Raw genomic sequence first — 23,966 nt, forward strand, 5'->3', positions numbered from 1 at the left:
CCCCAGCCCACCCCAAAAAAACCCACACCCACAAACAACCTCTCCTCCCAAAAAACCCTGATCAAAAGGCGGTACATACACCGACCAGCTCAATACCAGAGCCAATACTGAGAACTGCAGTACGTTCTGAAACGCAGAGAAGTTACCCCAAGATGCTGCCTGCACTAACCTGGGGCACAGCGCTGCTACCAAATATGCCTTTGAGGATGGCAAGGCACCGTCCAACGATGACATCATCGCTGATATTTTCCATGATCCCGGCTGCTTCTCCTGCTACCAAAGCCAACAAAATTGGAGCTGGAAGGGTGGGGAAGGAGAGAGAAAAAACAACTGAATTACTGAAATCGAACTTTTTAATCAGACAAGTTGGACTTGAATAGGCAGCTAAATCATGAGATTAAAAACTAAACAAACCCAACAGAAGTGGTCCTGAATTTTCCAAGATTTTGTCAAATTACCGAAAGGAAAACCAGTTAATATTGTACTATTTAAAATTATCAGTAGACCTGAGGTATTAAAAATTAAATACACACATCAGGAAAGTACAACATGCAGAAGAGAAAAGTTTTCTTTAGCGAAAACATCACTTGTTTGACATAGGAGGTTCCACTGAGATTTAACAATCATCTGTACTACATTTAAGGGAACTCTGTACCTTCCAAACAATCTAATTTAGGTATGATTAACATCAGCATAGCAGTTAAGTTGCCTGTATTTCACTCATATGAAGTATCTAGCTTTCTTCATTACCAATGCACATTCACGCAGAATAATCTCAGTGGAGGAGATGGAAACTATGAACAGTAGAACAATACCCAGAGAAGCAGCAATTCTGAGAAGAATTCAAATGGACAAATATCAAATAACTCAGCTGCCCATGTGATGCTATGGTGAAGTGTTAATGTGATTGTAGGATATACAAACAGATGAGGTCATTTCACCTCTGACCAGCTATAGTAAGACATACATTTTTGGTAGTCAGAAATTCAAGGAAAATCTTAGGTAAGTATTGAAGAACTACCAAAATAACACAATGGCAAGAAACATGCATTTACAAGAAGTGATTCAGACCCAAGCAGTTACTTAGTAAGAAAATCTGTGTTGATCTTTCTCCTCCTGGAGATATTTATGAACTCCTAAATTTAGCAAAGAAAATACTACAGCTAGAAACAGATGTCAAGCATATTGAAATGGGAAATAAAGCCCTTGTTAAAAATTTGGCTTTAACTTTTGTACAGGTTTCCAAAATGATTACTGAATTCCTTATGTCCTGATATATACAGAGATCTCCTGGTACACCATGATTCCATCAAGTTACTGCTCTTGAAATAAAGCTGGCCAAAGTTCAGTCGCAATATACAGGCTGGGAGACTCAGCAATATATTCCAGTTAAAACCAGAAGTTTAAAACTCTGAATAAGTTAGACTAGTAAGGCTATTATTACTACAGAGACAATTACACTGTTCAAGATATCATTAAGACACCAACATACATGACCTCTGGAACTAGAAGCAGCTTATTAGAGAAAAAAGATACAGGATTGCTCCTCTAGTTAAACTCCATTTTCTGAAAGATTAGCCTAGTGTTTCAAACAATTGAAGGAAGAACAAAAAACTGGTTTCCTATCATCCATTGGTGCTGGGAAATATTTCAGCAGCAAAGTTCTTCCTAATTTGCCATCCTTGACAAACGAGATCAATGAACTTTTCAGCAATTATTCACTATACATATTTTTTTTTCTTGATGGAAAAACTGCATATTCAAAATGCAGCTTCCATAAATTTGGTCATGAAAACCTGTATTCAGACAATCCCAAAATATTTTTCTGGTAATCCTGCCTTTCCAGGCAAGAGACCCTGTTTTGTAAGCATTTATCCAGACTTTAAAGTGTTGCTATTGAGTTACCTGAATTAATTCAGAACTGTTAACAGTAAGCCAGAAGACTGGAGCAGAACAGTGACTATTTTGCTACACAAATACCAAAGTGCTGCTCAGAAAAGCTTCTTGCATGATAAGCATGTGTCACTGCCCCACAGAAAGTTCTCTCCTTGAGGCAGTGATGTTTATGGAGACTTAACACCAAACAGCAAGCAGAGAACATGGTTTAGCCAGAGATGAGTGAGTAACCACAAAACTATGACAGAGAAAAGGCCTCATCTTTTTCATCACATGTCTCCAGGAAAAACGAAAGAGCCAGGCAAGAAAACAGAGACTGAAGTGTCATTGGACTTCCTGAAAACCCCAAGTGTTTCTTCCAGGAATTCCTCTGCCCTGTGCTGATGGAGTATCTCCATCTTAAAGCATGTCTACATGGCTAAAACAATAATCCAACAGCACAGGCCAGCTGCTCTGGGACATACACGGCATTCCAGAGGCTAAGGTTTTCTCAGCCATCATAACCTGAACTAGACTTAAAGCACTGGGGGGATTCATGTCAGAGCTACAAGCAGTCACCCCACAGCAGTACAAACACATGCTCCCTTTTCATCCGAGTTTCACTTCATTCACCCACTTACCTTTAAACACTTGTCAGAGACCAGCTGGTCTCTGCAGCACAAGACCTTTAAAGAGCTTCCACAGAGGTAATACAGCATGTGCTGTGATACTTCCAGGTTTTTTTGTTTCTGGACTACTAATTGCTCTCCAATCTGCTCAGTTTAAATAGTGTCTGACCAGAATGCTATGGCTACAGAAATACAGAATATCAGCTTCACAAGTTCAGTCCAGTCTACTTTAATATTTCACAGTGTAATCACATTAACTGCCATCTAACTATCTACAAGACACAATAACGTTTTATTTCAGCCATCTGATGTGCTTTAGCATAGGATTTTACAGCATTTCTATTTTATTTCTACATGCTCTACCTATTTTCATGAGAAAGAAGGTTTTGCATTTAGCAGCAAAACTTTTGTACGTGAGATGGTCTTTCCATCTAAATCAAAACCCCAACACTACTTGTTAAGTAACAGCCACTTTAAAGCCACAAAAGCAGATATATGAACAGCCTTGTTATCCAAAGCTCATTATTTGTATTTGTTTCATAAGACTTGATGGGACATTTTAACAATTAAATACCCTAGGAAGGCACCTTCTTCGCACAGCCATTTTCTCCAGTTAAAACAAAAACTTGGTCCCCCCATGATAGAGCTGAAGAAAACCCACCAGTACTTTAAACAGTCATCTGCAAGAGAAGTAACTCAACGAATAGTGCTCACCATATATACACCTTTGCTTTTAGTATGATAAATGGCAATGAACAAAACCTGTATGTTTACTAAAAATATCTTCTGACAACCTCTTGTGGCAAACACCAGCTGTACACTACTAATGGCAAAGAAAACCCTGTAGAAACAGGCAGCGCAACACCTTTTGCCTACTTAAGCGTTTTCTGAAGAGGAGTTCTAAAGTTATCTGTCAGTTCTAAAGTTATCAGTCTACAGTCATAGCTACTTTGATGCTCAGAAGAGGAAACAAAGTCATTCATTCAACAAATCAGAGACGCCACATCTTGCCCTTCCTCCAGGGCACACTGCACCTTAACTATTTGGACAGGCCTGCAGCTCATCAGGCTGGAACAGCACTGCTCAGGAGGAGGATGGAGCTATCACAAAGTGTCTAGTCTGCTCTGCTGGAACCTGAGTGTTCACTACTCTGTAAAGGCTGCACTGCACCCCCCTGCTAAATCAAAGCAGGATAACCAGCAACTCAGCCCCGTAAGAGAATACACAAGTCAAGAGCACCCCTTACATCTGAAAAAAAAATGTAATTTATCTTGGTTAGTTCCTAGATGCTTAAGTCTGAAATCCTGGACAGCAAAATCACCCATACCAGAAAGGATTTACAATCACAGATGAAAGGGGCTCTTCAACAGTTATCAAATAATTCCAGATTAAACAGCCCAACGAAAGAGGTCTGCCTTCAAACTGTCAGTTCAACTTCAAAAGCATTCAGGAAGCTGAGGTTTTCACAACTATGACTAAATTGGATGCCAGTCCCATTTGCATGATTTCAAAGAGACTTATGAACTAAGAAATGCTTTTAACTCAGAAATGCTGCAGAGATAAATCACCCTTTCCTTGGAGAACTCAATACATTACAATAAAGCAGATTAAGACAACACTGCTCTTTTGCAAACAGAATACACATTATTTTCTGTATTTCTGAAATACTATGAACATGTTAGATCAGTTTTTTGGGTTTTTTTTCTTAATACAGCACAATAAAACCGAAAAGGTTTGTTTTTTCAGAATACCAGTGGCAACTAAAGAGAATCAACCACAGTAACACTAAATTACAGGACAACTTCACCATGGTGCAAGACAATAAAGTAGCCTAGAAAAGTGCAAGTGTTACATCAGATTGGCAGCAATGCAATTTAACAGACAGAGCCTGGAATTCAGCATTAGTAAACCCATACTCATCCATGTTCTGCCCTAATTTACTATAAACCAGTTTGCAAGTCAGTGGCACTCTCTGCTTCCATTTGTCTTCCTACAAATACTATCTTCTTACCATATCCATCTAACAGTATCTTAACTAACAGCATCTTAAAAAGTGCTCTTTTCTAGATCTGAAACTATACAAATAAGACACTGGCAAAAGTAGACATGCACCACAGCTACCTTTGTACAGGTTCCAAAACAGGAAAAGTTCTCCTCTGCTTGCAGTTGTGCTACCAACGTGACCAAACAAATTGACACTTGGATCCCAGAAGACACGATCAAAACACAACACAACCTAAACCAAAAAGAATCAAAGATTAGGAACAGTGCACAGAAAAAATAGACAACTACACTCATTAAATGTTTATCACCAGAAAGGAAAATCTGGTGAATATCTACTGCATATACGTAACACATAAGGGTGTATAGCCATACTGCCTTCCACAGGATAGCATGCTCTCTCAGTCTACAGATTTGCTGATTAATGAGCTACAGCAGACACACTGTAGTCACACTTACTTCTGAAATTTAACTCATTAAAAATTGTGGTGGAAATAGAGAAGAGGTCCTTACAGTTGTTTTCAGATAATTTTCAGCACCGAAATCTTGGAAAAAGTTCTTCCTCTCACCCACCATACCTATTCCATACACATTTCAGATTCTACCTACTGCAACCCCTAGTCTGCTGCAGGTCCCTCCATGCCCAAGTCACCTTGTTAAGGTTGCCAAATCCCATACGCTGCACTGCAGAAGTTTTCCACTCAGGAAGAGGTGGCACAAACTGCACTGCTGGAGGCTGCTGCTTCAACACTCCCAAGGGAAGAGTACACAGCACAGCATCACATTTGTAAATGAAAGTCTGACTAGTAGAGCGGGTATTTACAGCTATCACTTCACAGCCTAGAAAGGTGAGAGAAAAATCAATCATTTAATAGGCCAGGAGGCAAGAGCACTGGAATAGAAACTCTAAAGAATCTACCATAAAAACTTATCCACATTAAAAAACATTTCATTTATGGAGACAGCTTTACACTAACAATCACTTAACTTGGATGCAAGTGAATGCTACAGGCCACATAGCTCAATTCCAGAAAGTGTAATTTACACAGCATCTGAAAAAGGCCATACTGGGATAAATTCATTTAGGACACTACATTACATTTAAATATATGCATAACTAAATAGCAAGTAGAGATTGAGCCTCTCATTGAGTTCCTCTCCCAGCTGACAGTTTCTCAAGCCCAACTTTTTGAAGAACAACAAAAAGATATTCCTTCCATGTGAGTCTATATTACATTCATTTATACTTCTAATACTAGATCCTGTGGCAACAAGTCTTCAGCCGTGCAAGACCTCTTACTCCAAACACTTCAGTCAGTGAAGAAATGGGAAAATGAACGTGAGCTTGTGAATCAGTAAATACAACTAAAAAGGACAGTGTCAAATCAGTCACAGCAATAAGCAAAAACTGTTAAAAGATTAATACATTTCTAACAGCTTCCTCCACAACTAATTACAGTAAGAAATGTGGCTGTTTATCTAATCCAAAATGTATAATGGGAGGGTTTATGAGATCAATCTTCACATCTGCTTCCAGAAGAACTGAAATCTAATCTCTATGATCATACTCCCTCAGTGTAGTTTTCCAGAGCAGGTGGTTTCATTTACCTGATGCTGTATAGCGAACCTGTCGAACTGCTGTGTTTAATTTAATATCCAACCCTTCTGCCAAGGCTACAGGCACACAGGAATATCCATTCCTCACAGTCAAGTGACTGCCTGTGAATTCAAAGTCATCATCCTAAAATGAAGATGCATAAAAAGCATGAATTATAGTGAAATTACATAATTCAATAGAAAATAAACAGCAACTCTACACAACGGAAAAAAATGTTCAAAACCTTTTTTTCAAATAGTGACTCAAATTTGAAATCCTTTCTGTTTATTAGTCAAGTAATCAGTACAGAAACTTTCAGTACACAGTATCATTAGAGACTGTTTTGTCACTAACAAAAAGCTGTGTGGAATTTTATCAGCAAATAATAATCATGTAAGAGGTCACTATCTTCTAAGAGCAGATAACAGTTAAGTGTTTATAAACTGTTAACAGAGAAGCTTCCACAATAATGAAATAAATATAGCTTCAGTTTTTAGTCTTTTGCTGAATGAATACATTAAATAGCTACCTGGTCCCAGTGCTTCAGTGAAAGTGTAGACAGGGGTGTAGCATTAGCAAACTCTAGGTTTGCAAAATGCCAGTCAAGTATTTGCCTGTCTCTTGATGACAGATAAACATCACTAGAAAAAACCAAACATAATACAAACGCATTTAGTTTGCCACAGTAGGATGTTGCAAATGCATTTCTCCATAGTGGAGAAATAAAAAAAATTTAAAAAATAACACGAGCAAACTCTGTTCCAAACATTTGATCCTCCTTCATGAAAGCTGAATATCAAAAACCAGCAAATTCACATTGTCAAAGTAGAATTGATGTAAAATATTCTAAGTGAAGCTAGAAACTTCAGAAATAGAAAAAAAGTTACATAAATAATGGCTTAAGTAACATGCATAAGATGACAACTAAGAGCCTAGTATAATCACACAGAGCACAAAATAATAAAATTCTGCCAAAATAAGCAGCATTGGTATGCTATCATTATTCATGGGGATTTCAAATCTCAAAGGCTTCCTAAGATCAGGCACTGGTTATAGTAAGGATTTCTACCAAAATGCACCTTAGCTAAGAACCACATTTTGTCCTCTAAAACCTAGGAAGGTAAGTTCTAAAGCTCAGGGAGCTCAAAGTTCATGTTTGTACCCTCCTAATGCCTTGAGCTGCCATAATTAAAAGAAAGCTTACCATAGCATTTTCGAAACTCAGTGAGAAGTAGCAGTAAAAAAACCCCCAAAACACTGCTTCCCTAAGTATTCATTTTTATAGTCTGTATCTTTACCTTGGTGGATTGGCTTCAAGTTCTTGTAATTTCTCTTCCAGCTTGCCTTGTGTCTCTGCCAATTCATCGTACTCCTAATAAGATTAAAGCTAACATTAAAATCAGTTTACATGTAAAAGGACTTAAAGGCATTATGTAGCATCAGACTAAACCTAATCTCAAGAGAAATCAGTGGAACATTCATGGTTTTAGTGGAATCTAAATCAAGTTCTTCAGTTTTTCAACATTCAATCCAGTATATTTTGCCCTTCTGCAGTTCAAATATACAGCAGCATATGCCACACTGCAGAAAAGATTAGTATGCTAATATTTCAGGAATTTAATCACTCAGATCTGAAGAACATAAAGGTCCATTACAGTCCTGGTATTTTAAAGGTTCCTATGGTACTGGCAGCTTTTACATACTGCATGAAATGGTATTTCTATTCTTCTTTCTCTTTTAAAAGATTATAGTTAATAGTGTACACAGAGATTTCCAAAGCAGAAGCACTCATGCAAAAGGCAAATACATGATCTAATTCAAGTTTCTTTCAGAGGGTTTTGGGAATGTTTTCTCTTATTTTAAAAAACATTAGTAAAATTAGTTATAAAGGCAACAATCATTTTCCTTTAAGGCAGAATAATTTGGAGTGTCCAACAATGGCAACAAGAGCAGAAAGCTGTTCATGGGTGACAAAATAGAAGAGCTACTACTTATGTATTCACAAACACACTGAGCTTCCAAATAAAGGTATGTATCTTCTGTTGAACAAGTAGCTGAAAAATGATCCTTGGCTCTATCTGACCTGGGTTAGCAAAGTGTCTTTTGCTGTCACAGAACAAACAGTTTTTAAGGTTTCCTTTTTAAGGCATATTTCTACATCAAGATATATAGAGGGGGGAACTAACTCAGCTTGTCAAGATAGAACTCTGTAGATTATAACTGGATAAAAAGAAGTCTTTTATTTAGGAAACTGCCTTTTTCATCTTAGAGAAAGAGCATCTCTCCAAGTGCAGATTTTATTTCCAGACTATAGTGAGACCTGGCAGTACTAAACACCAAGTCTCACTTGAAATTTAGCCTTCACACCCATAAACGCCATCTGACATGAGCCAGCACAGACTGCTACTGAGCCTTCAACATGTTAATCCTCTCCATCATGACCCATGAAAGATAGGTATGCAAAGGTGCTTTATGCAGCCCTGTTATCAAATATTACAACCCAGAGTGACCATCAATCATGTTCTTGTGAGTGTGTTAAATCAGAGTGAGAGATGTGGAAGCTTTCATATTGCCTAATTTTATTTGGCTGCTGAAGTCCTTAGAAACCACTTACTTAAGTGCTGTATGTATGTCATTCTTTACCTTGCAAAGTGCAGTCAGATCTCTGTGTTTGCTTTTCACAAGGAATTCTGCTGTAATATCCCGAGGTGGCTTCACTTCTGACGCTTCCTTATACTGTTGATGAAGTTCTTTAATCTTCTCTTTTAAATTTACCATCTTTTTCACGTGGAGTAGGAAAAGGGAAAAAGGAAGGGGGGAAAAAAAATATGAGGGAAGGTAGATTTCATGCAAGTTACTGTGTAAAATGGATACTCATCTCAAACTATGCCATTATACCAGAGATTTCCTGGTTTTGGCACATGTTACTTATATGCAATTCTACCTTCAAGAAACCACAATAAATACCACCAACCTCAAAACAACATGGCTTAAACCCATTATGATTGATTTCTCACAAAATATGTTGCAAATAACTTTGAATACCAGAGCTGTGCTTGGACATTTTTAATTTGAGGAACTACCATGGACAAGTAAGGATGTCATCTACCACAACCAAAACCACTGTAAGCAGGCATAAACTACTGTTTCTACACTACAAATCAGATTTGTGGTAAAGAAAGTAAATATTTTAAAATACCCCCTAAAAAGCCTCAGTCATTATCAACATCTCTAAAGGAAGCTATGACACAACACTGTTTATCATGTCTGTCCTCTTCCTCTCTTCTCATATTTATGTTTTACAGTCTTCTGCTTAATCACTTCTGTGTTCCTCCTCAAAAATGGAGACTCCTTTGTCATAATAGTGCTTCTAGGCAGGTCTTAAACTAACACATATGTTTAAGAACAGCATTAATGGGCAACTGTCTGATCTTTTACCATGGAAGTTTTTTATACATTTTGCCACTTCGAGGAACACAATGCTATCTTCTTGTTCTAAAAGTCATCATCTGACCTTGTTAAGAAGATCTTTCAATTCCTCCTGTGTTTTCACAATTTTTTTCCAGTGTTCAATCTGCTCATCCTTCACATGCTTCTCCTGCAATCTGGAAAAGGTGAGAACTGAGTCAGTTCAGCATAAAATCCTTGCATGACTGAGAAAACTCATTATCACAACCTAATTAATGTAATGCAACAAAAGCACATGTCGTGGGATATTTTAGTAAACACTCATATGGCAATTAGAAAATTAATACAAGTTTCCGTAAATAAGGGGTACTTGACTTGCTAAAATACGAGTCTGAAGTTAGCTACTATTACTAAAAGGCATATTACAAATGCCATTAGCTTTCAAGTAGCTTAAGTGGGCTGTATGTACACCAATTCATACTAAGTCAATTACCTACTATCAGTTACTGTAGCAGTGATTTTCATGAAGCTTTTAAGAAAAGATATTTGCTTCTTTAACCATCTTTGGCCTGTTTTGCCTCAGTAAACAAGAAACACATAGACAAAACTCAACAGAAACTGAACAGCTGTATGAAGTGGGTAATGCTTACCCTAGGAGCATCACAATTGTTTCAGATATCTTTTGGAAACTCCTCCACAAAATAGGAAAGTCTACCACGAAGAAGTCACTTACTGTATGACAACCTCCAGAGCCTGACCCAGGGAGACAGGCTTATTATTGAGAACATTAAAATCCAGCTGATGACTGAGATAGGATGTGGCTTCCAGCAGACGATTAAATTCCTGCTCCACCATTTCATCTTTCTCTTTTGGAACCTACAGGCCAAAAAAACAAACTTTCTTCTTAATAACTCCTTCATAAATAAAAAGAAAAAATACAGGTCACCAAACTTCAAAGCCTCAGAGACAAGACACTTGAGTAGCATAGAGAAAATTTTAAAAGAAACCATAGCAAAGATCACTTTCTCTACTGCAGTCTAAATTCACAACACCTTGTAACAAACCTGGAATGCTACTGTTCTCCAAATCAGAGGAATGAGAAAGGCAGAGTGCAAATAAATTCTTACAGCACTGGTAAAAAAAAAAAAAAAAGAGATGTAAAGAGGTATCACATACCCTAAACTAGAGTCACCACTTCAAGAGTAAAACAAAAAAAAGTCACTGAGAACAGCCCTTGTAAAAAGAAATTTAATACCCTTAGCTCTCTCAAATGGTCAGACACCAAGGTCTGTACAAGACAAAATCACTTTGCCAGGATGTCTGGCCAAAGAGCTAGAAGAGCAGCTGGCAAACCAGTGACAACCAACATCTCTTGCATGAGGAAAGTAAGCCCATTTATGGGCACATGGAGACTTCCTTATTGAAGGTGTGCTCAAAGCTCCAGAAGCTTGCCATGGGACAAAAGACCACTCTGATGGCAGGAGGGCTCCACACAGTCACAAGGCTTTAGAAGGCTTGGCATGGCTCAGTGAAGTAAACAGGCAACAGCTGATTGTTTGGAGCAGTCAGCGTGACTAAGAACCACGAATCCAGCTTTTCTAAGATGATGGAGGACACTTCCAGAATGGTGATATTTGACTGTACTGAAGATAGATACTCATTTAAATAGTGTGTGCTGCTGCTACTGTGGAAATACCTGTTAGGTGATGACAGCTGCATGGGCTGAGAAGAGCAAGCATCACATGGTATTAACACCTGTTAAACCCAGTCTATGTTAATCAAAGAATAGAGAGAAAACACTGATGAGTATAATGGAAAGATCAGCAGGGGGAGGAGAAAAAAGCATACACTTCAGAAAGAGTGGGAAAGCTCCTGGATGACTGCTAACCAGAACAAAAATAGCTTGAGAGATGCTGTTAACAGTGCTAAACCTATCCCTGTAACTCTGATTAGATGGCTCTTTTCCAGCTGTTATTCACCCCTAACTCAAAGCATACCCTGTGTTGACTAGGAAGTTGTAGTAGTATCTCATTGCTCTAATTTGGATTCCTCTTCCACTTTACAGCTGGACACTCATTCTTGTGCCAATGGTTATCTTTTAGCTCTCTAGATATTTCTTATCTGGCATTTTCCCAGACTGAAACAGTTAATAGTCATACTTCATCTCTGGGTACATATCATAAGCTTAACAAGCCAACTTTTCCAACTGCCTACACTAAGATGCTGATTCTTCGTTGTTCTTGCAGTGAAATCTCTTAGAATCCCATAGTGATCTGGAGGTAGCACCTCCCTGGAGACTTACTGCATCATGAAATGAATTTTCCTATTTCATCTGATCTGGTAGATCTGATGGATATACCTTTTTGAGAGAATCTGAAGATTGAAGATACTTCCCACACCTCACGGCTGCCAAGGATTAGCGACTCATCTACTCAGCAATCAGTTCTCCTTTTTTTGTTATTACTGAAATTCTCCTATCACTCAAGGTTATTAGGTGTCAAAAGCGAATAGTCTCATTTTTGACACTACTATATTTTATACTATATCCACTATTTATTTCTCAAGGTTATGTGTTTTAAAACATAATAAAATATTTGAGATACTATCAGATCAAAGGTTGGAATATTATAGGCAACAGCACTAGAGAAGACACAGATTATATGAAGACTAGAGCACATATCTAAAGATTATTATTTTTTAACAATATATGAAGGTATGTCAAGCTTTCTCTACACGTATATCCAGTCTTGTCCAGCCTACAATTTCAAGATGTAGATGCATGTTTACATTTCTGCTCATCCATGTAAAAATTGAAAATCTGTCTCAAAGACCTGTATCACCTACTCTGATTGATACTGCTTCCCTCCCCTTCAGAATTACATGCTGAAATTTATTCCTCTTTAGTCAGATCTGTACTTAAGATTCTTCTGTGTCACCCTTTACAGTAGCTGCTGCCAGTCACATCTGATAACAACTATATAACACTGTAGCTATGTAATAACGTAATTCGTACCCATGATAATCAGAAATGTTTGGATTTTACACTAAGTAGAACATGTATTTCACAATTATGAGACTATTTTCCTATGTGTACCAGAGAGCTTCAACAAGGCTACTGAGCATGGCAGAAGTATAAGGAAAGCTTCAAATGCTAGTTCCCAAATGCAAACTTTTCTGTCACATTCCAGTGACAACACCCAGCACTTAATGCAAAGACTTAACCTTTGCATTCTTGTACCACACCTGAACACTAGGATCTACTTTAACATTGTGGGTACATACTACTGTGCCCTTTTATATTTTTTTTAATAATGAAAGAGCTGGAAATGAAAAGGCATGATATAAATGACTTGGTTTCTAGGATACTTCCTTACAGTCAATCCATGGGTGATTCTCTCTCTGAAGACAAGACCCTGGGGACAAACAGGATGCTGCAGCTTCTGGTTTAAATAAAAACCCAGTCTCCAGGGGGCCAGAACTTGGTACACATCCTCATTAGAAGTCTCAGTGGAAAACTGAGGCCTCGCCACTACTACGCACTGCCTCAAGACTGAGCAGAGGCTCTCCAGAGCCACAGGGCAGACTCCACTGAACAATCAGATTATAAAATCCCTTCTGGATAAAGAGGTATGGGATAGCTCTGCTGAAGGTTGAAAAATTAAAATTAGCATGCCAATTCCAAAAAACTGACAGTAATCACTTTTATCATTTAAATTTCAACTTCCAAGTTTCAGCTTGAGCATCTATTATTACACCACAAGTCATCTGTGATGAATGAATAAGCATTGCCCAAGCATGCAGATATGGCATTAGGAAAACCACTGAGATGCTGGATGTAATAGGGCAAGAAGGACTCTACATGCACAGCAGTAGCAAAAAAGGAGGGATAATGCAGACCTGCTGCTGAACCTCGTGGTAAGGGATATGGAAAAGGCTAAAGCACTAAATTCCCCTTTGCCTCAGACTTTATGTGTCAGGTCTGCTCTCAGGCCTCGGCAATCTCTTCTCCTCTCAGGGTAATCTGAACAAGTTGGAGGACCTGGGAAACTACAGGCCAGTCAGTCTCGCCTCTGTGCCCAGCAACCTCACGGAGCAGATCCTCCTGGAAACTGCTGGAACACACAGAAAATGACAGCCAGCATGGCTTCACTAAGAGCAAAACATGCCTGATGAATTTGGTGGCCTTCTATGATGGGGTTACAGTGTTGGGGGACAAGGGAAGAGCAACAGTGTCATCTACCTGGACTTGTGCAAAGCATCTGACATCCTTGTCTCAAAACTGTGGAGATGTGGATTTGAGGGATGGACCACTGGGTGGATGAGGAATGGTCTGGATGGTCTCACTCGCAGAGTTGTGGTCAACGGCTCCATGACCAAGTGGAGAGCAGTGATGAGTTGTGCCCTCAGGGGTTGGTGTTGGGACTGGCGCTGCTGATGGTGACATGGACAGTGGGATGGAGGCACCCTCAGCAAGTTCCCCAACGACACTGAGCTGTGTGGTGCTATCACAGGCTGGAGGGAAGGGACAGGCCATCCAGAGGGACCTGGGCAGGCTGGAGAGGTGGGACTGTGCAAACCTCCTGCAGTTCAGCAAGGCCAAGGGCACATGGGTTGGGGCAATCCCCAGCACAAATCCAGGCTGGGCAAGGGGTGGCTGGAGAGCAGCCCTGAGGAGAAGGACTTGGGGGTGTTGCTGGATGAAAACTGACTGTGAGCCAGCAACGTGCGCTCGCAGCCCAGAAAGCCACCCGTGTGCTGGGCTGCACCCAGAGCAGTGTGGGCAGAAGGGCGAGGGGGGGGGATTCTCCCCCTCTGCTCTGCTCTGGTAAGATCCCCCCTGCAGTGCTGGGTCCAGCTCTGAGGCCCCTAGCATAAGAAAGACACAGACCTGCTCAAGCAGGTCCAGAGGAGGCCATGAGGATGCTGGGGGGGCTGGAGCACCCCCTGTGAGGACAGGCTGAGAGAGTTGGGGGGTTCAGCTGGAGAAGAGAAGGCTCCAGGGAGACCTTAGAGACCCAGGACTTAAAAGGGGCTACAGGAAAGGCAGAGAGGGACTCTTGATCAGGAGTGTAGGGATAGCATGAGGAGTAACGGTTTTAAACTGACAGAGAGGAGCTTTAGATGAGATGAAGAAATTCTTCCCTGTGAGGGGGGTGAGGCCCTGGCACAGGCTGCCCAGAGAAGCTGTAGCTTGCCCCCTCCCTGGAAGGGTTCAAGGCCAGGTTGGACGGGGCTCTGGGCTCATGGCAGGGGGGTGGAATTAGATGATCTTTAACATCCCTTTGAACCCAAACTATTATTTTCCATGATCCTATGAATGGGTTGAAAAAAACCTCATGAAATTCAAAGGCAAAGCCTTGAAACTGGCTGAGGACTGACTGTTGTGTATTAGCTCTGAAGAAAAGGATGTGAGGATCGTGGTGGACAAACTGAAAATGGCATTAGAAAATGCACACTTCCCAGCACCATGAAGGTAGTGTGAAGAAAGGGAAGAGAAGTGACATCTTGATATTCACATTGCCTACCTTTTTACAGCTGACATTCAGTGCCTCATTCACAAGCTTAGGCAGACGTACAGGCAGTAGAACTTCCCAAAGACTATTCAGAACTTATAAATCAGTAAATTTTTTTGAGGAAACCAACTCACCATAAATAATCTGAAACTTGCAATCATCAAGATCCCATGCTATTTCAGAGAACTTGATTCCATCTTCACTTGTTCAGAGAGAAGTCTTCCTTAATTAGGTAATACCATGACAAAGACTATAATAACCACACTGTAGAGAAATGGTAACTGGAGGTATAAAACTGCTCAGTCTTGGGTCATCATACAGTTGTAAGCAGCAAGAGAGATTTATGCCTTCAGTGCAGAGCTTAACAATGAGGATGTAAACTCAGTGTATAACTCTTATGTACTTTGCCCTTCAGTAAAATGCAGATAGTGGATGTGGAAAGCTGTCAAGACAGTATCCAAGGTAGGAAGGGCATCCAATTATTACTTGTCCCTAGACTTCTAGATGTATTCCCTGCTTTATATATCTGAATTATCTGATGTATAATGTTTTCCAAGGAGATTTTTTACACTTTCTCAGATGGTTGGGGAATTAGCTAATTTAAAAGCTACAACTTGCCTCCTGTCAAGCACCATGTTTACCAAAATGCCAGAGGGAGAGGTGGAACATTAGTGCTCTATTATCTGAGACAAGAAAGGCTGTGCTCTTGGAGTTACTGGTGAATACAGCTTGAGGTTTTGAGGAGTGGGCTAATGGATGGACTTGGGTTCAGGAATAAGCTGAAAGAAAGAGGTAAAGGGACACTATCAAGTTAGTAGACTTCCTATTAGCAGGGTGAGAAAAATTTTTGCTCACAGAAGATACTTAGAAGTTACTTGCCCAATACTCATTAGTAACCCAATGTGAATGCACCTTTGGAAGAAGGATATCCTGTAGAAAGTTATTTCAGCTTAAACTAAACTTGTTTTTCACTGTTTGTGAAGTAGTATCTTGACAGGGTCCTTTCAACAACTGCAGTAGAAATAAATACAACCTAGCCTGACAGCTATTTCAGGATAAGCTCTACACAGCAAGGTGAAAATCAAAGTACTAAGATGTGAAAACATCATAGAAATTGATAATTAGCATTTAGTTTTTCACAGTGCTAATAACCAAAGGGAAAATTGTGGCAACATTAAAAAAGGATTAATAAAATAACTGCCTTAGTGTAAGCAGCATCATGGAGTATATTAAGGTAAAACAAGAGAAAGCCAAAATGAGTGGTAGATGTCAAAACACACAGCTTTCCAGGTACAACCACACCACATCTGAGCAAGCTAATTCAGATTTTCTTTTTAGTGCTTCCATTTTCATTTACTTACTCTTTATGATATCAAGTAACAACCTCTAACTATTTAGATGATCATGAGCTACAGGCAATACAGAAATATGATCACAGATACAGAGTGCCACATAATCAAGATTATATTGTCATTTATGGTATCTGGGTGATAGAAGATTAAAATACTGGTCATCATTACTCACACACAATTTCTCTTCTTAATTATCTGTCATAGTTAAAACGGCTTCAAATTAGATAGTTTAGTTAAATGTTCCAGAAGCTATACATGACAGTCATGCTAGGAAACAAGCAGCACACAGGTACCCTCTTATTTAGTTATTTTTAAACCAAGGAAGAGCACTCTGATTCATTACGTAGTCACCAATACAACCCTGAACATAAGAAGTAATAAAGTTTGGTCTGGAATATATATCCAGCTATACTTATCAAGCTTTGTTTGCAGCTTGTCAGGTAAGCTGACAAATTTTGTGACGTGCCTTTTTAAAATATGACAAGTGTTACAAACTTCCTGCCATTAGAGTAATAAATGCACACATCTAAACAGCACCAATTTCTTCCTGCAGCAACCACCTTTGAAGACAAGGAGGTGATGTTACCTGTCCCATCAGGTTAGCCAAAGGATCACCAAAAGCCTTGTCTGTTCTCAGTGATTCCTCCCTACCCCAGTGCTTGGCAGCCACACTGCCAGTTTCCATCCTGACAGGGTCTCATAGGATAAACAGCATTTGAATGCAATATGGGAAACACTACAAGGTAATCAGGAGGAATATTCCTTTTTAAACCAACACTCCACTCCCACTGGCTTCTCCTGTGCTTATCTGTTGTAAGTGCTTATCTGATGGACAAGAGAAATTCCTAAGACCCCAGGAGCTGCACATATCTGAGGGGCTTAGCTGGATAGAAGCAATCTAGTTGTGGCATGCTGTGACAGAAAGGAAAGCTGCCTGGCCAAGCACCAGGTATCACAGTGCTTACAGAGACAATGAAAGCATGGTCTAGAGCTCAAAGCAGCTGAACCATGTGTCTCACTGGGTGATGGAAGCAGAGGCAGTCTCTTCAAATTGCACAGGGAGACGTGCCCCACTTCGAGATAGCGAAACATTGCTTGGACAGATGCTGAAAGCAGCTGGAAGAGGGGGAACACAGCAGTACAGGTGCAAGCATGTTACATGCAGGACTGGCTTCACAACACGAGAGCACACTGACTGTTAGAACTGCCTACAATGCCTTGGCAGCTTTCCCTAAGTTTATTAGAACACCCTATTTGCTCATGTGCATTAAGAAAAGCTGCAGGTGCCAGGCTGCAACAGGTTTGGTTCCAGGGACCACTTCAGCAGTCCTCTAGCAAGAAGCACAGTATCCTCATCTGTCTTCTTTTAGAAGTTACGTTTGGTACTATGTTTTAAGATTCAGGAGGTAAAAACACTTCCAGTCAATACATGTGTGTTATTCAGCACTAAACGAGGATCTATCACTTCTACCTCTAACAGCACTCCTCGACACTACAGTGGAAAGAAATAAAGCTAATTAAAGTTTGTGAATCTCAGCTCTAGTGTATTACTGCTAAACCACTGCATGCATTCAACCAGCTGGCATTGGTTAATCAATTCTTTAAAAAGCAACAGGTAGGAAGAACAGCCAGAATGAGCTAATTTCAGGGAAAAGGAGTGGCAGCAACAACAAAAGCTAGAGTACCAGCACAGCAGACAATTGCTTCAAAGAGGAATGAGACAGACAACTATCTAAGGAAAAACAGAAATGGTTTTGTGAAGAACAAACAGGAACTCGGTTTCCACAAAGCCTCTGAAATTCCAAGTTAAAAATTAACGTGGAAACAACAGGCTTTAAAAGAATAAATGTAGATATGCTACAATATTACTACACTGCCTAAAAACAGACACACACTTTCATTTCTCCCTCTCCCTCTTCCTAAAGCTATCTCCTACTAGACCAACAGCCTGGTAACAAAACAATTTGAGATGCTATTTTTTTAAAAGGTTCAGGAAAACAGTATCAGACTTACAGCTTGTCCATTTGCTTCATAAAGCGGGCATTTTTGTTTGATCTTAGCCAATTCCATATTCACTTGTTTGCTGACGACAGCCATGGGATTTCCTCCTGGAAAACATTTTGTATAGTTAGCAGAGTACTCCTGCAAATTTGTCTGCATTTAAATGAAAACTCCACAGTTTAAGCTATTTCGGAGACTAAAAACACCAACTCCAGTGCAACATTCATACCAGAGAAGTAGTATAACAGTGCCAAAGGTGTTACTGCAATTCTTGCAACAAGGTGATAAAAAAAGCCTGCCACCAACACTTAAAGGTCAGTATGTAACTAGAACTGATTATAAAAGCAGAGTCCTAGGGCAGCAGCAACCTCAGTATGATTAAGAGCTTATAGCTATAAACACATCTTCAGAAAGTTTTTGAGCAGAGTATTTGAAAAGTCAAGGAAAGCTCCTACATCTGCACAGTAACTTCAAGAGCTTTTGAGAATGTGGCAACATGGAGAGGGAACCCAAAGAATTCAGTCCCTAAAGACTTAGTGGAACTCCAACAAGTGACACTAGTGAATACAATCCCTGAAGGTGAATCACGTACACCAACTGTACCTGGAAGATGTGTAACTAAACACATTAGAAAACAATCTAAGAGATTCCACATAAAAACACAAGAAAGGCAGAAAGCATCAACTTTAAGCATCCAGAATCACTAAACATCAAAGCCTCTCTGGAAGTACAGTAGAGGAAAGGAAACAAAGGGCAGAAATGGGAAATGGCAGAGAGGAGAGGCAACAAAGGCTTCCTCCACAAAACTAACTTTGGGAAAAGTTTTTCACATTTAGCTTCCCAATGTTCTCTGATTCTGCAGTCCAATCAAACCCAGAGCCTTGGCTCAAAATAGAGGGGGATGTTTAGCCACCCTAATACCTTCTTGTCTTTAGAGAGGTAACTGAACAAGCAGAACTGAAGTAGGTCTAAGTAAGTTCATGTTTCAATTTCAACAGCCTACTAAAGACTCAGTTCTTCTGTAGTTCACTACCAAAACTAGAAAAGATCCCATAACTTCAGTCTGTCACTGTCCAGAACCACAAGCTCAACCCTTTCAGTAGTTTTCCCTCCTTATATCTCTTCCAGATTCAGAAATATGAAGGATGCTGTTCAAACCATCTTCTTCACTACAAGAATCTTTCTTTCTCCATAGCATATACTGCCTCATTGAAGGCAAAGGGTAGATTCTTTTGGAAAGGAAACACCCATGATAAATTAAATATAAAAATATTAAGAGTCTTTCACTAAGTAACCTTAAATCTGTTTTACCAGGACTGCAACTTCAGTACATACACCTTCTGAATGCAATTTAATAAAAGACTAGCCATAAGACAGACACTAAGTTTTGGCAGTCCACAAAAATCAGGTTTTATAATATTTTATCATTTCATTGCATTACTGAAGGGTATTCCACACTGGACACCTGTCTATCATCTTAGCAGAGTAACCAGTATCAATAACTGATGCCATCCCATAAACCAGCATTAAATAGGAAGAAACAGGGCTTGTTTGCCATTATTTTTACAACTGTTTTTGAAATCACTTAAGGGTTTAAATCCTGACTTTAAGAGGACTTTTTACTTTAGAATGGCTCTGCTTTTCATGCCCTCTACTCCCTTTTTTTCCCATCTAAATGAAAAAACACATTCCATCTCTTTGGGGTTCTCGCTCACCTTATAACTTTGCTATTTGTTTGCTCTTACTTACTTTGCTCTTAGCTACTCAACTAATCCCCTCACTAGATTCCTACTTCTCCATGTTCAATTTCAGTTTATACTTTGGAAGATCCAAGTGAACAACTAAAACAGGTACTGAGAAATTCAGTCTGCAGACCTGTGCTCAGAGGCCACTGGCAGTTGCGTAAAGCAGCTTTACAAATACTTGCTCATCAAGTGCAGTGAACCCAGTGCAGAGACAACCTTAAAGGAACTGGGCTAATGAAGAGACACACAAAAAGACACCATGCTAAGGGAAGAGCAGAGAATTCCACTAAGCACAAGCAAACTAAAAAAATGGATCTACAACAGTTTGATGACACGACAAACGCCTGTATGACTTCAGTGACCAATAACAGCCAGGCACCAAGAAAAATCCTAGCTTTTAGTGTGGGCTGCCATCTGTTCTGAAGAGTCACTGATGAAAAATGCTAACTGCCAAAGAAGCTGAACTAAAACATCTGCTTTTTAATAGTTAAAAATATCCAATTATTTTGGTCATGAAAGGGAAATAGCATAAAGTTTTAGATTTGTAACATCTTGTCCCACAATTTTCTTCCCCACTCCTTTTTATTTTGAATAACTCACCAAGTCCTGTTACCACCATTGCTCCTAGATCAGCAACATAGTTCCCTTTGCGAAAGGTAGCAACTCTTCCTCCTACTCGGTCCTTTTAAAAGCACAATATATGTATTTTTAAATAAATAGCCTCTTGTCAGATCCACAAACAGGTTATAACAAAGATTTATAAAACAAAACCCAGGATACAGCACAGTTCTCTTTCTTCCAGCTTAACCCCCCCCCCCCAAACCCAAACCAACCAAACAAGAAAAACCAACAATGCATTCAGGTGAGCAAGAGATCCGAAAGAAGTAGGCTGCTGTTCGCTCCTTTGCACTATTGGTATGGAACCTGCAAAGCACAGAGCCAGCAGCTCTTGCTCCTCAGCGACAAAAGCAGTAGTTAGCAAAATTAACAGCTTGATACACTAATAAAAAATTTAAGATGATTATTTTAATCTGTGCTAGAAAAGTGTCAGAAGTAAATGCCTCTGTTAAACACACAGTACTAAACAAGGAAAGAATTAATGTAGACTTAAAAGGTGCAAGCAAAATATCCTGCCTGATGTTGTATGGCAGTTCCAAACAATGATTCTATTTAATGGGCAAGTTCTTGAAATATAGACTTGCATTCTGTTTTCCAGTGAAAAATCACCTAATCATGAAAGGAAGAAGATTCCAGCCTGTTGTTACTGGTGTAAGTGTATGACACTGGCACCTGACTGTACAGTCCAACCCTGAGAAAGCACTGGCCAACTCCCATGAGAACAGATACGTGTTTCCTAATGAGACAGGTTTAGTACTCAGTAACAGATCCCAGCTGACTGTTACCTACTCAGAAGCTTGGCCATGCTGCTGGGATACTTCACCTTACGCTAGTACTGGATGTGGTTACTGGTTAAGTTTCTGTATAGAAGTAAAACAGAACAGAAATTTATACCCTGGCTTCCAGAACTGTGACATCCATTCCAAAACTCTGCAACTGGCGAGCTGCTGCCAACCCAGAGACTCCAGAACCAATAATGATCACCTTTCCTGTCTTCTTGGCTAAAGAAAGGGAAAAATAAAAGCTACAGGCTCTATATGCACATTACTACATTGTAAACAGTCATGTTGAAGTTGCATTTAAGACACACCAAGAACTAAAACCAGCTTCCTTCTCATGGGTAGTTCTGACACAACAAACTCTTTAACAAAACAAATAGCTACGTAAAGAAAATTGCTGCAATTATGTACATAATATGGTAAAACACTATGATTTTTCTTAATGGGATAGGTACAAGAAAATTACACCAGTAGTGCATCTGGGACAAGGAAGAAAACAGGAAGAAAAACACTTCTGAAGTACAAGTGTTTGAAGAAGAAACTGATTCTTATTAAGTACTGTGGGATAAAGTATTGTAGCTTTATTTCTTTCTGACCCAGAAGAATAAAACCTGGAAAGGACAGACAAGTTCACTTGTAAATTTAAGCATCATACAAACATGTAACAGATGTAAGTACAGTATCATGTTTGTCTTCTATTATTCAAATAAAGAACAAAGATAACTCACTGAACAGTGACAGCCACCAGATTATCTACAGATTTGCAAACATTTTCCTTCTTAAAGTGATTTTCTTAAAAACATAGCTTCTCTTTGCCAAAGAATCCCCCCCATGAAAATCTATAGCCAGATGGTTCTACAGCCTTTTTTTTATTTTTTCAACACTGCAATCCTAAAAAAGCACTCAAAAATGTATCCTAAAAAAAATAAATCACAGAACAATAAAACTCCAACAATTCTCAAGTTTCTTACTTGGAAGGGGCTTCACTCTTTTGTAGATCCCAAAGTTGATTAGACCATGACGCTCCAGATAGCTGTGCACTCTGTGAACGAGCACCGTATCACCTACAAATTGTAACATTTTAAAATTATTCTGTATGTTCCTAGCACCTACATACTAAAAACATTTCACAAGCAAATCTATTACAGCAGCAACTGAGCAAGTCACACTGAACACATGCCCTTCTGCCCCTCAGCTGCCCTACTGAAGAATCCATCTTCTTGAAGACTTTCACCTTTACTGAAACTGACTGCAGAAATCCAGAGATCTTTACACAGAACTGCAATGAGGTTTGCCAGTATTAAGCCAACCCATTACTGGAGCACTGAATTAGCACTTTTATTTTTATAAACACCAGTAATTCACTATTTTGCAATACTTGACAGCATATCTGTGTTCATTTCACCATTATTTTCCTCTTTAATTACTTTTTCTTTATGGCTCCCCTCCACCCTTTTCCAGTTTATTAGGATCTTTTCTGAGAAAGGTGGAATGGCCTACATTTGCAAGCAGTAACTCCTTGTTCTTTTACTGCCTTCTTTCATCAAAGCAAACCTATTCAAGTCTTACACAACTTTTTAATGTCTCCCAAAAATCTTATGATAAGAAAATCTCACAGCTGCAAACCACCATTAAGTTGCAGGAAACCTTAAAAGCTGCATGTGAATTCACCTGCAGGAAACTTCTGTAACAATCCACCTTTTTACCAGCTTTTTTGAATTCTGCTAGGGATATATTTCTTTACTAGACAAATGAACCCTAACAAAACCTGAAATATGAGCATACTGCGATATCTCATTCTGTGCACAAACACTCATGGAGCTCCACTAACAAAAGGACCCATATGAAGCCCTCTCTTGATTCTGAGCAGCTTTTCCCCAACCAAAACTGAAAAAGAACGGCAATGACACCTACAGTAAAAGATTTGATTTAATACTATAAGGTGCTTCTAATAGCAATGACACCTACAGTAAAAGATTTGATTTACTATTATTATAAGGTGCTTTTAATAGCAATGACACCTACAGTAAAAGACTTGACTTACTATTATAAGGTGCTTCTAACTGTTGGATAGTTGCCTCAAACGTCAACTGAATCTTTGGGTTATCCAACCAGAGCTGCAGCTGTATTTAAAGAAACAATAAGACACATTACATTAAGTGATACAAAAGAGGTGTTTTCCACGTGTGCATTTGTTACCAAATACTGTTAGAAGATGAAACTCTTAACGAGTTAAACTTTGGCAGCGCTATCCAAGCAGCACTGAACTTTGCTTTCCAGTGTTCTTGGAAAGTGCAAAACAGTCAAATTTAACATCCAACACCATTTCAAGTTAACTATAAATGCATGAAGTCAGCAATCTGATAATCACACACAGAAGAAAACATACACTGAAAGAGAAAAAGCTACAAAATAGAAGTGCCAATATGTGCAGCCTTCCTCCCACCT

At 39.3% G+C, this 23,966-nt stretch overlaps 1 protein-coding gene across 2 annotated transcripts in view; it reads right to left on the reverse strand.

The window, feature by feature from the left end:
• KDM1A (lysine demethylase 1A) overlaps positions 1-23,966 on the reverse strand; it is a 40,785-nt gene that overhangs the window by 4,103 nt on the left and 12,716 nt on the right. For both annotated transcript variants that reach the window (XM_026863342.1, XM_026863341.1), the window contains 14 exons: positions 23,563-23,641; positions 22,490-22,582; positions 21,634-21,740; positions 20,722-20,803; positions 18,389-18,483; positions 10,244-10,386; positions 9,617-9,707; positions 8,746-8,880; positions 7,401-7,474; positions 6,632-6,743; positions 6,114-6,246; positions 5,158-5,345; positions 4,626-4,740; positions 170-297 (listed from right to left, as the gene is read on the reverse strand). In XM_026863342.1, coding sequence (XP_026719143.1) covers positions 170-297; positions 4,626-4,740; positions 5,158-5,345; positions 6,114-6,246; positions 6,632-6,743; positions 7,401-7,474; positions 8,746-8,880; positions 9,617-9,707; positions 10,244-10,386; positions 18,389-18,483; positions 20,722-20,803; positions 21,634-21,740; positions 22,490-22,582; positions 23,563-23,641 — 1,575 coding nt within the window. The remainder of the gene's footprint in view (positions 1-169; positions 298-4,625; positions 4,741-5,157; positions 5,346-6,113; positions 6,247-6,631; positions 6,744-7,400; positions 7,475-8,745; positions 8,881-9,616; positions 9,708-10,243; positions 10,387-18,388; positions 18,484-20,721; positions 20,804-21,633; positions 21,741-22,489; positions 22,583-23,562; positions 23,642-23,966) is intronic.

Source organism: Athene cunicularia, assembly GCF_003259725.1.
Source record: "Athene cunicularia isolate RWA chromosome 23 unlocalized genomic scaffold, athCun1 chr23_part1, whole genome shotgun sequence".
Taxonomy (NCBI): Eukaryota; Metazoa; Chordata; class Aves; order Strigiformes; family Strigidae; genus Athene; species Athene cunicularia.